The sequence below is a fragment of the Sapajus apella genome, unplaced genomic scaffold (assembly GCF_009761245.1).
Source record: "Sapajus apella isolate SASKATOON/1434 unplaced genomic scaffold, GSC_monkey_1.0 scaffold135, whole genome shotgun sequence".
Lineage (NCBI taxonomy): Eukaryota > Metazoa > Chordata > Mammalia > Primates > Cebidae > Sapajus > Sapajus apella.
The window spans coordinates 2,684,719-2,698,041 of record NW_022437075.1 but is presented as its reverse complement, the minus strand read 5'-3'; the positions used below and the strand labels follow the sequence as shown (position 1 = coordinate 2,698,041).

Genomic DNA, 13,323 nt, shown 5'->3' with positions numbered 1-13,323 from the left:
TTGGAAACACTATCAAAGGATTCCCAGTTCAACTCCCTCTTCTGAAAGAGGGTAAAAAGGAGAGGCTTTTTCTGAGGCCATACAAATCTGACATTTCTCCACAGTTTAGAGAAGTCACCCTTTACCCCACGGAACACACACAGGTTTGTGAGCAGAGCTGGTGAAAAGAGAGAGACACACAAAAACGAACGCCAGTTACGATGTTAGGTAGATCCGGCATGGACATGGTGCAGCAGGAATACAAGGTCAGGAGGGAAGAGGAAGATTTCGTTTCACAGGACTCCCAGGGATACCTTCTAACAACGCTCCCTAGATCGAACAAAAACAAAAAACACAACAAAAGCAAGCAACGAACAAACCATCAAAGGATCATAGTTACTTCAGTGTTACTCCCCAATGCCCGTTGATAAGAGAATCATGCTTCACCCCTTTTTCCAATGCATTTTAACCTTTTATTACTTCATATAATTCTTTTAATACTCTTGAGAGTGTTGGAATTTTAAGAAGAAAGTGGTTGACTGGATCAAGGTCACACACACAAATCAAATAGGAAAATCATAACCCTAATTCTCTTGTATTCCAGTCATGGTGGTGATTTATAACAAATATGGTTTATGTAGAACATGATCACACGAGTTGCCTAGATGCTGTATTTGACCCTACACGGTTGAAGAAAATTCGGAAAACATGTGCTGTAAATTAGAATTAGGTATTATTGAACCTAGCTGAGAAAGCGGCCTCACACCAATTTCTCTGCCTTCCTTTGCAGACCAAGTTTCAGACAGAAAGATCAATGTGGGTTTTCTTTCCTTTACAGTCGTCAGCAACTGCTGGGTTTCTGTGCTCACGCCACTTAATGGAAGCCTGGAGGAAAACAGAGGGAGAACTCCATTAATGCTACGTGCGTGGTGTCAATTTTGTTGTGTAAATGACTAATTCCCCATATGGCGTCCTTTGGGCATCCTTGGGAGTATCTCAAGCCATCTCTGAAGAAACGAAAATCTGCTCCAGACTAAAAACCCTGAGATAGAGATTTCTCTATTAAGTATTAGAATGTAAGGGAAGATTTCCACCGGGAGAATTGTTTGAAGTAATGTTCGTAGTATCCAACGTTACTGCCTGCTCAGTGCTTTACATGCATCTCACATTATGTCCTTACAATGGGTAATGCCATAGGTTCCAACACGGAGGGTCCAAGTTTCCACCTAGAATACGTTTGCAGGCTGGATGCAGTGACCCACATCTAATCCCGGAACTTTGGGAGGCTGAGGCAGGCAAGTGCGCAAGCTCAGGAGTTTGAGACCAGCCTGGGCAACATGCTAAAGCCCCATCTCTACCAAAGATACAAAAACTTAGCCAGGTACGGTGATGCCCACCTGTGGTCCCAGCTACTTGGGAGGCTGAGGTGGGTCACTGGCACCTGGGAGGTCAAGGCTGCAGTGAGCCATGATCATGCCACTGCACTCCAGCCTGAGCGACAGAGCGAGACCCTATCTCAAAAAAATAAAATAAAAAAATGTTGACATAGCTGGAGAGCAGACACCACAGCCCATGCTCGCATTCATTTCTCCAAATCAAAGAGGGGGATTCAGTCACTTATTTTGTGCCCTCTTTGTATGTGAGTAACCCAGTTAGCATGGAGGCACAAATACCTTTGTAACCTGAATTATGGTCATTTCTGCAGTTTACTTTTTTAGAGCAGCTATAATATTGAAGAAAAAATATCCCTGGCATCCTGGAGCTCATGTTCTAGTGGAAGGAATTAGACAATAGAATGAATACATTATAGATTTGAAGATGAGAAGAGCCCTGGGGTGAAAAATCAGGGACTAAGCCATTTGGACAATTTGTAATGTTTATGGGGTTTTCTATGCATCTGAAAGTTTGACTCAATATCCATATTTATGAAAAAATTATCATTTGGAGATAACAAGGGAAAATAACTCAGCAGGGCCTCAGCATATTGGGTCTACGATCTCACTCAATCTTTAAGAGTTCTGAGATAATTATCCCCATTTTCCATTTGAGAAAAGTTGGACATGAGTGGGAAATGAGTTCTCCTGCCCGTATTTTATCAATGGGTAACCAGGATGCATATACTTAGTCTCTAAGTGAATGTTCAGGAATCTGAATATGATTTTCTTTTAAGAAAATAAGGCAAGCCGGCTGCTGTGCCTCATGCCTGTAATCCCAGCACTTGGGGAGGCTGAGTGGGGTGGATCATGAGGTCAGGAGTTAGAGACCAGCCTGGACAACATGGCGAAACCCCATCTCTATTAAAAATACAAAAATTAACCAGGTGTGGTGGCTCATGCCTGTAGTTCCAGGTGCTTGGGAGGCTGAGGCAGGAGAATTGCTTGAACCTGGGAAGTGGAGGTTGCAGCCTGGGTGACAGAGTGAGACTCCGCCTCAGAAATAATAAAATAAGTAAAATAAAATAAAATAAATAAGACAAATAGAAATGAATGCTAGATACCACCAGACATGTCTACATATGTGGAAAGTGTGAATGGAAACTGTGGCGGCGGCTTCTAAATGGCTTCCAATAATCCTCACCTGGTGCCACTCACACCCTTGTATCATCTTCCCTTCGAGTCCAGGCAAGACCTGTGATTTGCTTTGAGACAGTCTCACTCCGTCGTCCAGGCCGGAGTGCAGTGGCGCAATCTTGGCTCACTGCAAACTCTGCCTCCCGGGTTCAAGTAATTCTCCTGCCTCAGCCTCCCAAAGTGCTGGGATTATAGTCATGAGTCATAGTGCCTGGCCAAATTTGCTTCTATCTAATAGGCAAAGATGATGAGATGTCACCTTTTTGGTAAGCCCACACAGAATTGTTACTTCTGCTTTGCTAACAAACTCACTCTACTGCCTTGCAGAACTTGGCAGAGTTACCGTTAGAGAGGTGCAGAGCGAGCCTTTTCAGTGCGTCACTGCTGGCAACGGAGGGTCTCTTCCAGCCATCAGCTGTCAAGGTACTAAGACTCCTAGCACAACAGCCCTGCAGGAACTGAGTTCTGCCAACAACCACATGATCTGAGAAGCAGACTGATTTTTCTTTCCCAGATGAACCTTCAGATTTGACCCTAGCCTTGGATGACATCTTGCCTGCAGCCTCATCAGAGATCCTGAGGACGACCAAAGCCGGGATTGGAGCCCTGACACTCACAGAGACTGTGGGGTAATGTGTCATTTAATCCCCAAGTTGGTAGGAACATACATGGAACAGTCAGCTAACACAGAAAAGAAGGGAACCTTTGCTTTATCACAGGAATTTAATGGATTTGGAAACATGAAATAGCAGAGTGAGAACTGCCCATTTTTCTTCTCTGGTAATGAGGGGCCCATCCAAATGGAGGAAAGAAAATATTCAAACATAGAACCCTTTTTTTCTATGTCAAGTGTAACATCAATTTTCACCTTTTACACACCACTGAGTACGTACTCTGCTTTAAGAACTAGGCATACATTTTCCATCTCCCAAGAGGAAACACTTTTTTTCATCATCTCATAGGTCCTAGATCATCTCAACACAGAATTTTTCCCATCACCAGAGAAAATAAGCAACTTACCCAACTATCTCTAGTGTACAATTTGGGTGCATCAGACTCTCCAGAAGTTTTACAATTCCTTCATCACTGAAGCTATTTCGAAGCACATTGAGTCTTTTTAGTGTCGTGTTGGTGGTAAAAACAGAGGCAAGAGCATCACAGCAGGCATTGGTTAACATGCAGTCTTCTAGCCTATAACAAAGATGCACAGGTGAGACAGGGCCACGTGCTTGAGGAAAGATGGCAGATGAGACGGGTGAGAAGTGGATGTCCACTAGATCCCTTCCTTACAAGTTTTGGGCCAAAGAACTTACTATGCAGTAGAGCCCACTTTCCCAGATGGACCTGGTAAAAACCCATCTCTACTAAAAACACAAAAGCTAGCCGGGCATGGTGGTGCATGCCTGTAGTCCCAGCTACTCGGGAAGCTGAGGCAGGGGAATTGCTTGAGCCCTGGAGGCGGAGTTTGCAGTAAGCCAAGATTGTGCCACTGCACTCCAGCCTGGGTGACAGAGTGAGACTGTCTCAAAAAAAAAAAGGAAGCAAATCACAGGTCTTGCCTACACTCAAGGAGATGATGATACAAGAGTGTGATTGGCACAATCACACTGTTGGAAGCCATTTAGAAGCTGCCTACCACAGTTTCCATTCATACTGTCCACATATGTCGACATGTGTGGTGATATCCAGCATTCCGTTTCTACCTGACTTATTTTCTTAAAGGAAAACCATATTCGGTTTCCTGACCATTTTGTCCGAGTTATTTCCGGATCCACTTCCTCCTGTGCTTTTCTTCAGCTTTTCCTCAAAGAAAACAGGGAGCTTTCTCCCCAGGCACCTACCCAATATTCACCAACTTGCAGGACGGCTGTTTCAAAGCATCACATATCAGCTGCATCCCTGTATCTCCTATGTGGTTGCTCCCAAGCTCCAGGCTCTTCAGGTTTCCATTAGCAACAATAACTAAGGCAATATATTCACAGATCTCAGTGGTAAGGAAACAGCCAAACAGCCTGCAAAAGAGGAACATGAGGTAGAGTCATGGCCACCTGCCTCCAAGGATTTATACCACAAAGAGTTAAGCGTTCTTGGACCCGGCTTGTGATGTCCGTGAATAAGGGATTTGTTACAGAGCCAAGAGCAGCGTCGACATCCACAGGTCACTTACAACATACCAGGGCATTATTCAAAACTCCCAGTGCACATTAAACTCGCAATGATCACAAGGCTCTCATCCTGGTTTTACAAATGAGGAAACTGAGACCAGAATGTTTTAAGCATTTTTGTCTCAGGAAGTCACATTTCCAACCTATGCCTTTGCGATCCTGAGCTTGAATACTAAAGAATTATGTTAGGTAAACTGCTCTGACAATCATGTTTCTACCTTTCAGTTCTCATGACAAAATCCAACACCTGAGAAGAGCTAAAGGCATCTTCATAAAGAGAATTTTACCAAATGGTCCTCCCTCTCAAAGCAAGCAAAGTACTTACAACTGTCCACGCCCTTCCACGTGATCTGCCAGCCACACTCCCTCATTGTCCACTCCTACAATCCCACGTCACTGCCTCACCACACTGGCCCTCGTGCTGGTTCTTGAGCATAGCTGGCTGTTTCTATGTTAACAGCTCCGCACCAACTCTTCCTTCTGTTTGGACACCCCACTCTAGCGATCTGTATGACTCCGTCCACACCTTTCTCCAAGTCTCTGCTCAAATGTCCTCCTGTCAGTGAGGTGACAGTGACTTTGCTTAGAGACGGCCACATCCCACCATCAGCACTCCCAATTACGTACCCTGACTTAGTACTGAATACAAAGTTTCCATAGCACCTTTTACTGCCTAATACAGGAGTTGACAGCCTTTTTCTACAAAGCGTCAGAAAATGATTTAGGCTTCATGGGCCATGGTGCCTCTGTCTCAAAGACTCAACTTTGCCATTGCAGCACAAATGCATTCATGCAACACATGTAGATGAATGGCTATGTTCCAGTAAAATCTTTATAAAAACAGGTAGAGGGCCAGATTTTGCCTTTGGGCAATGTGGTTTGCTGACCTCTAGTCTCACAAGATACAAATTACTTATGTCTTATTTCCTATCTCCCCCAGTGCCAATACAAGATCCATTAATTCATGGATATTTATTCTGTTCACTGATGTATTCCAGCTACCTGGAAGAGTGCCTGACATTTAATACACATTCTATATTTGTTATAGAATGTGTATTAAATGCTGAATAATCAGATACTAAAGCACATTCCAGAAAATCCTATTTTTCATTTAGTCGTTACAAAGCCGGGTGTGATGGTGCACGCCTGTAATCCTAGCTACACAGGAGGCTGAGACAGAAGGATCACTTGAGCCCAGGAATTTGAGACTGGTGTGGACAATATAGCGAAATCGTGTCCGTTAAAATATGTAACATCCCGCATGCCCATGGAACCGACAGGGCATGCGGGGTTTCACATGTCCTGTGGGAGCTCATAGAGGGGGTCTCGATCCAGTTTTGGGTCAATAACAGACAAAAAAGACAGTCATACTTACGATAATGCTTGGAAGACAACAAAACAGCGTGTTTGGAGTCCACAGCAAGCTTCAAACTATGCTCTGAGAGCCCAATCTAGGCAACTATGTTTTTGTAAATAACATTTTATTGGAACATAGCCACACACATTTGACATTTTTTCAAGGCCTCTCTTGAGGTACGGGAGAGTTAAATAGTTATGTCAGGGTTACTATAACCCACAAAACCCAGAGTATTTACTGTCTAGCCCTTTCGAGAAGAAGGTTTCTGACCCCTATTCTACAGTAAGAGTGAATTTATCTCAACCTACTAAGCACAAACTAAGGGCCATGGAAAAAAAGGGAGGGTGGGTTATGATGTTATTTTCCCAAAGGCAGTTTTCTATAAACTGCCATGCCAAAGGAAGCAAGATACTAGAAGGAAAAGATATCCCCAGAATTTCCTGTTTTACCTGCCCATTTGTACCAAATTACATGGTAACATGGATTTAATTTATAACTACAAGACAGAAATAAACTTAAAATCAGATACCATACTGCTGAGCATACTCTTACACAGTCTCATAAGCACCTCGGCTCAGGAGCTCACAGGCCACAGTCTTGCTATTTTACGAACAGGAGATGCTTTTAGGGTCTGCGTTTCTCCTAGTTCTGAGCCAAAGACGGTTGAGGTAGAATGTTTTCAAAAGAGTTCAAATTCAACAACTCCAAGGAATTTTTAAACAATTTTTTTTAGGTAACTGGGAACTCATCAGTTCTGAGAAAAATACAAGAAGTCTGATTATTCAGCATCATTGATGAGGCACACTCAGAAGGCTGCAGTGGCTTGTTATGTATTTCCGCCTGGAGGTTCATTCAGAGGCCACTTCATCACGCCTAAGTTAGATGTCTTTGGCCGGTAACAGTGGCTTGGATGTGGCCACCTCCGCCAATGCATCCCTTTCCCAATAAAGCTATTTCCCAACAAAAAGGTGACCCTATGATTGCCCACCCCAGAAAGGGATGTTCTCTGCCTCAGAAATGCCCTCAGCCGGGCCAGGGCAGGATCTTTGGGTCCCTTCTCCTGCGGCATTTCCCACGCTGTGTCCACCTGGGGGCAGGGACAGGGGCCCAGTGTAGGCACCCTTCTCTGTGTGATAAGTATCTGAGGGATTTTGTAAACTCTGCTCTTTCTGAGCTAAAAGGTTTTGCTAAGGAATCTTACCATGCTTTCATGCCGCCTGTTTTCGGGGACCACAGGTTCCCATACCCCTATCACCCATGATACCATCATTAGAGTCTTAGTTCTGTCGCCAACTCCACCACCCAAGCCCTTATGCAGCAGAAACATGGCACGCAGGAGAACTGTGGGAAGACTTACTGCAGCTCCTCTAAATGACAGGAAAATACCAAGGGAAATATCAAAATTAATGCTCCATAATTTTTTAAGTGATTCACACTCAGGTCTAGTTCTTTGAGACTTGGGCTGAGCAGAAGAGCTTTTCCAAGGAAGTTGCAGCAACTTGCAGTGAGACAGCAGAAGACTAACCTGCACAGGACCACACACACAGAAAGAAGAGCAAATCAGTAACAGTGTGAGAGCCGGAGAGGGGGCATGAGAGACCACCCCCCCACATCCACGAGTGCTTCTATGCCTTCTGCTGCCATTGCCCAAGATCTCCACCAATGACTTTCTTATTTGGAAAAGGAGATTAAAAGGACCCCAAGTAGTACAGAGGGTGAGCTACAGAGTGGATAATGCAAAACAGGGCATGAGAAAAATCAAACTCCCACTAACAGAATCATCTCACGGAAGTCACTTCTGGAATTCGGTTTCCCCATTGTTTAATAAAGTATATTTGGTTAAATTGAATCCTAAGATTTTCAGTTTAAAAACTCACTTTGAAAGGGTTGCTTTGTTATTTACAAGTGAATAAAGGAACTGTTGAAAATTTTCCTTTTTTTTCTGATAGGGGATTTTGCTCGTTTCCCAGGCTGGAGTGCAGTGGCGGGATCTTGGCCGACTGCAACTTTCGCCTCCCGGGTTCAAGCGACTCTCCTGCCTCAGCCTCCCGAGTAGCTGGGATTACAGGCGTGTGCCACCACACCTGGCTAATTTTTCTACTTTTAGTAGAGACAGGGTTTCACCATGTTGCCCAGGCTGGTGTCAAACTCCTGACCTCAGGCGATCTGCCCACCTCGGCCTCCCCAAGTATTGGGATTACAGGCATGAGCCACTGTGGTCGGATACAGATTTTTTAAACTAAGAAACAGATGCCACACCAGATACTCTTTTGTAAGCCGATTTTGTGGTATCCCGTTTAGTCTGTTCAGGTTTAGCTTCTTGCCAATATTTGAAAGTTTACTCAATCCTAATTTGGATTACCAGTCTCTTTTTTTTCCCCCATTATTTATTTTTAAATAATTTTTTAAATAACAGAGATGGGGTCTCACTGTGTTGCCCAGGCTGGTCTTGAACTCTTGGGTTCAAGTGATCTGCCTGCCTTGGCTTCCAAAAGTGCCAGAATTATAGGCCTGAGCCACTGCACCAGCCAAACCTCTATTTATTTAACCTGTTTTCTGTTTGCCCCAAGAATACTGCACTGGCAGTGAGCTATACTTTTTTCCTCGACAGGTTAAAAAGTTGGAAATAGGCTGGGCTCAGTGCCCGTAATACCAGCGCTTTGGGAGGGGGAGGCAGGAGGATCACCTGAGGTCAGGAGTTCAAGACCAGCCTAGTCAATATGGTGAAACCTCATCTCTGTTAAAAATACAAAAATTGGCCATGTGTGGTGATGTGTGCCTGTAATCCCAGGTACTCAGGGAAGGCTGAGGCAGGAGAACCGCTTGAACCCAGGAGGCGGAGGTTGCAGTGAGCCAAGATTGTGCCACTGCACTCCAGCCTGGGTGACAAAGTGAGACTCTGTCTCAAAGAAAAGTTAGAATAGACCGGGGGTGGTCACAGACCAAACCTGGACCCTGCCTGCTTTTGCATAGCTGCAAGCTTAGAATGGTTTTGGTGCTTTAAAATGATTGCAAAAGGTATATGTAATTATATTAATTTGGCTTTGGCAAGTGAAATGGGTATGCTTTCCTTTGTATGCTAACGCGTGCTTGTGATGTTAAATTATATGCATAAGTAAATGCGAACACTAAGACGCTAGAGAAGCTCCCTGCTGTACTCGTGGAAACCTCATTTGCATGCTATTTTCCAGCTATCGGATTTGGTCACGACTGTAAACGTGGCCTTTTACAGCATTTTCCTCAAACTACTGTGACTTCTTTCACTGTTCTTAGGCTTAGAAATTCCGTGCCATCTCTCCCCAGCTCCCCACCCCCCACCGTCCCTCCCCTATTTCCCCCCAACTGACCCCAGTGTGTAGTGCTCCCCTCCCTGTGTCCACGTGTTCTCATTGTTCAACACCTGCCTATGAGTGAGAACATGCGGTGTTTGATCTTCTGCTCTTCTGTCAGTTTGCTGAGAATGATGGTTTCCAGGTTCATCCATATAAAATGCAATAAAATAAATAAATGGGAAAAAAAAAAAAGAAATTCCTTGCCTACTTAAGTTACAAACATTTTTTGCTTAGTATATCTGGATTATTTTAAATACAGGTGTGAACTATGAAAAACTCCATGCCAGGGCCGGGCGCAGTGGCTCACGCTTGTAATCCCAGCACTTTGGGAGGCCGAGGCGGGTGGATCATGAGGTCAAGAGATCGAGACCATCCTGGTCAACATGGTGAAACCCCGTCTCTACTAAAAATACAAAACATTAGCTGGGCATGGTGGCGCATGCCTGTAATCCCAGCTACTCAGGAGGCTGAGGCAGGAGAATTGCCTGAACCCAGGAGGCGGAGGTTGTAGTGAGCCGAGATTGCGCCATTGCACTCCAGCCTGGGTAACGAGCGAAACTCCGTCTCAAAAAAAAAAAAAAAAAAGAAAAAGAAAAACTCCATGCCAATAATCTAAGGTGACAAAAACGTTCTAGAAATTATATGGTAATGGCTGTACAGCTCTACACATTAAAAAACATTGAAGGTGTACCTTAAATAGATGAGTTTTCTGATATGTAAGTTATACCTGAAACCAGTTTAAACAATCTGGCAGGAAACAAAAAACTTGTAGATATGAGATGAAAAAAATACCTATTTGGAGTCTATTTATTGAACCAATGGTCTGTCCCTTTCTTCATACCTTGTTTTACAACAAAATTAGCTCATATTGACAACCACTTACTGGATTCATCTGGATTCCTAGAACAATTTGAGATTTTAAAAACATAATGCAGTATTATGTCGTATGAAGAGAGGAGTTCATGGTGTTACCCTGCAAACAAACAGGTGTTTTTATAGAAAATATATAAAGAAGCTGGGTGCGGTAGCTCACGCCTGTAATTCCAGAGCTTTGGGAGGCCAGGTAAGGTGGATCGCTTGAGGTTGGAAGTTCAAGGCCAGCCTGACCAACATGTAGAAACCCTGTCTCCACTAAAAAAACAAAATTAGCTGGGTTTGGTGGCACATGCTTGACATCCTAGCTACTTGAGAGGCTGAGGCAGGAGAACGGCTTGAACCCGGGAGGCGGAGGTTGCAGTGAGGCGCAACCATGCCATTACACTCCAGCCTGGGTGACAAGAGCGAACTCCATCTCAAAAAAAAAAAAAAAAAGATAAAGAATATAGTATCAGTTTGTATTGTTTTGGAATCTAGTGAGTCCTCAAACAGGGGCAAAAGGGGTAAAAACAAAAAAAAAGAGGGGGGAAGAAAACAAAATCAGAACAAAAAAAGATGAGCTACTACATTCTTCCATCTTTTTGGAAATTGGAATTGCAAACGGGGGACTGTGCCCTTGCTCCGTTGTGTTTCCTGATCACGTTTTACAGATCTCCACCCTTGGTTTTGTACCTTTATGCCCTACGTTTGCCACATTTTTTGCCATCTTTTATTGTGTTTGCCACACCCCAACCTCCTGAAAGTTGGCCTTTCTAGCAACTTAGAGCAGAAATGATCTTCCATTCAAGTGGCCCATAGGAGGTATAGACATAGGAAGAGCCCATCCTCTACCTTCTTGAAAGAAGGAGACTGAGGAAAAAAAAAAATCCTATTTTGAGGCCATCTAGCACCAAACCTTTCCTTTGCATTCTTCGTTGTGTTCTCAGTTCCATCTCACCCTACACAACACCTAGCTGATGTGCTCACTGAAAGAATAATATAGGTTCCCTGCGCTTAGAAAGTCAGTTGCTATGGCCTAGGTGCTGTGTTTGGAATGTTGTGACCACCATTTTTTTTTTTTTTTTTGAGATGGAGTTTCACTCTGCCACCAGGCTGGAGTGCAATGGCACGATCTCAGTTCAGTGCAACCTCCAACTCCCTGGTTCAAGGGATTCTCCTGCCTTAGCCTCCCGACTAGCTGGGACTACAGGCACATGCTACCACGCCCAGCCAAATTTTGTATTTTTAGTAGAGACGGGGTTTCACCATGTTGGCCAGGATAGTCTCAATCTCCTGACCTCGTGATCGTCCACCTCAGCCTCTCAAAGTGCTGGGATTACAGGCGTGAGCCACCGTGCCCAGCCATGACCACCATTTTTAACTCTCTTTCCAAAGCTGTGAGTTTGGTACTGTTGTGACCCCACTCTCCAGATTGAGAAATACAAGCAGGAAAAAAAAATCCAGATACATTTTTGCCAACGTTTCGCCAATCAGTTGTCAACCTGGAGTATGAACCCAGACCTGCTGAACTCCAGAGCCCACGCTTCCCACCACTTTGCTTTGCTGCTTTTCCCACCACCATTCTCTGATCACATGCTTAGACCTTCAAGCCAGCCTGAGCTTCTACATGGTGAGCCCGTCTACGCCGACTCACACCAGTGAACGAAGCGTACAGTCGGGATGGACCAGGGCTTCGCACAGTACGTTCACCCCGTCGTCGTGCAGCGGGTTGTTGGATAGGGTCAGTTTTCTCAGGTTGCAGCTGCTGGTGATGAGCAAGGCGATTTCTCTGCAGTCACAGGCTCGTAAGTCGCACTTCATCAGGCTGCAAGAAGAATTTGGAGATGAAAAGAGGCTTCCCGCTTACGCCATCACCTCTTTAAAAAAAAAAAAAATCAGACTCATCCAAGTGAGATATCTACTTAAAAATAAAATGAATAGATCTCTCTACTTTTTATTTTTTGAGATGGAGTTTTGCTCCTGTTGCCTAGGCTGGAGTGCAGTGGTGCAACCTTGGCTCACTGCGACCTTCTGCCTCCCAGGTTCAAGCGATTCTTGTGCCTTAGCCTCCCAAGTAGCTGAGATTACAGGCACGTGTCACCACGCCCACCTAAATTTTGTATTTTTAGTAGAGATGGGATTTCTCCATGTTGGTCAGGCTGGTCTCGAACTCCCGACCTCAGATGATCCGCCCGCCTCAGCCTCCCAAAGTGCTGGGATTACAGGCGTAAGCCACTGCGCCCGTTAGATCCCTTTACTTCTAAACTTTCTTTCCCTACATGACTTCTCAGAGTTCAAATCTGGTCAAGGTTATGGATTCAAGAAAGGCTGTGGGAAGGCAGTTTCTTCCCCTTCTGCGTTCATCTCCACGTGCCTTCCAGGGTGACAGTTCAGAACGGTAAGTCAGGTATCAAGCAGCCCATCTGATCGGGGGATATGGGTACGATCACATTCAGAAATCTGATCACGACCCTCAACTTACCATCATCACATTTACAAGGACTTCTCATGTTTTATTCTGCATAGCCTCAGGTTATGGGAGGCTGAGAGGGGTGAGCCACTTGAGCTCAAAAGTTCAAGGCCAGCCTGGCCAACATGGTGAAACCCTGTCTCTACTGAAAACACAAAAATTAGCCATACATGGTGGCAGGCGCCTGTAATCCCAGCTACTCAGGAGCTGAGGCAGGAGAATCACTTGAACCCAGGAGGTGGAGGTGGCAGTGAGCCGAGATTGCACCACTGTACTCTAGCCCAAACAAAAAGAGTGAAAGTCCATCTCAGAACAAAAATAAAAACAAAACAAAACAAAAACCAGAAAGTGAGGGATGAGGGAGGTAAAGGAGTAGAAAGCTGCTGCTCAAAGGGCTAAAGGACCCAGTAGGCAACACTACCAAACTCACAGCTTTGGAAAGAGAGTTAAAAATGGTGGTCACAAGGCCGGGCGCGGTGGCTCACGCCTGTAATCCCAGCACTTTGGGAGGCAGAGGCGGGTGGATCACAAGGTCAAGAGATCGAGACCATCCTGGTCAACACGGTGAAACCCCGTCTCTACTAAAACTACAAAA

At 44.7% G+C, this 13,323-nt stretch overlaps 1 protein-coding gene across 1 annotated transcript in view; it reads right to left on the bottom strand.

The window, feature by feature from the left end:
- Window positions 1–443: 443 nt before the first annotated feature.
- NLRP11 (NLR family pyrin domain containing 11) overlaps window positions 444–13,323 on the bottom strand; it is a 31,792-nt gene continuing 18,912 nt past the window's right edge. Inside the window, exons 5-9 of the mRNA XM_032263094.1 lie at window positions 11,913–12,083; window positions 7,429–7,596; window positions 4,391–4,561; window positions 3,570–3,740; window positions 444–864 (exon numbers count right to left, since the gene is read on the bottom strand). Of these exons, the coding sequence (XP_032118985.1) occupies window positions 660–864; window positions 3,570–3,740; window positions 4,391–4,561; window positions 7,429–7,596; window positions 11,913–12,083 (886 nt within the window). The 3' untranslated portion in view covers window positions 444–659. The remainder of the gene's footprint in view (window positions 865–3,569; window positions 3,741–4,390; window positions 4,562–7,428; window positions 7,597–11,912; window positions 12,084–13,323) is intronic.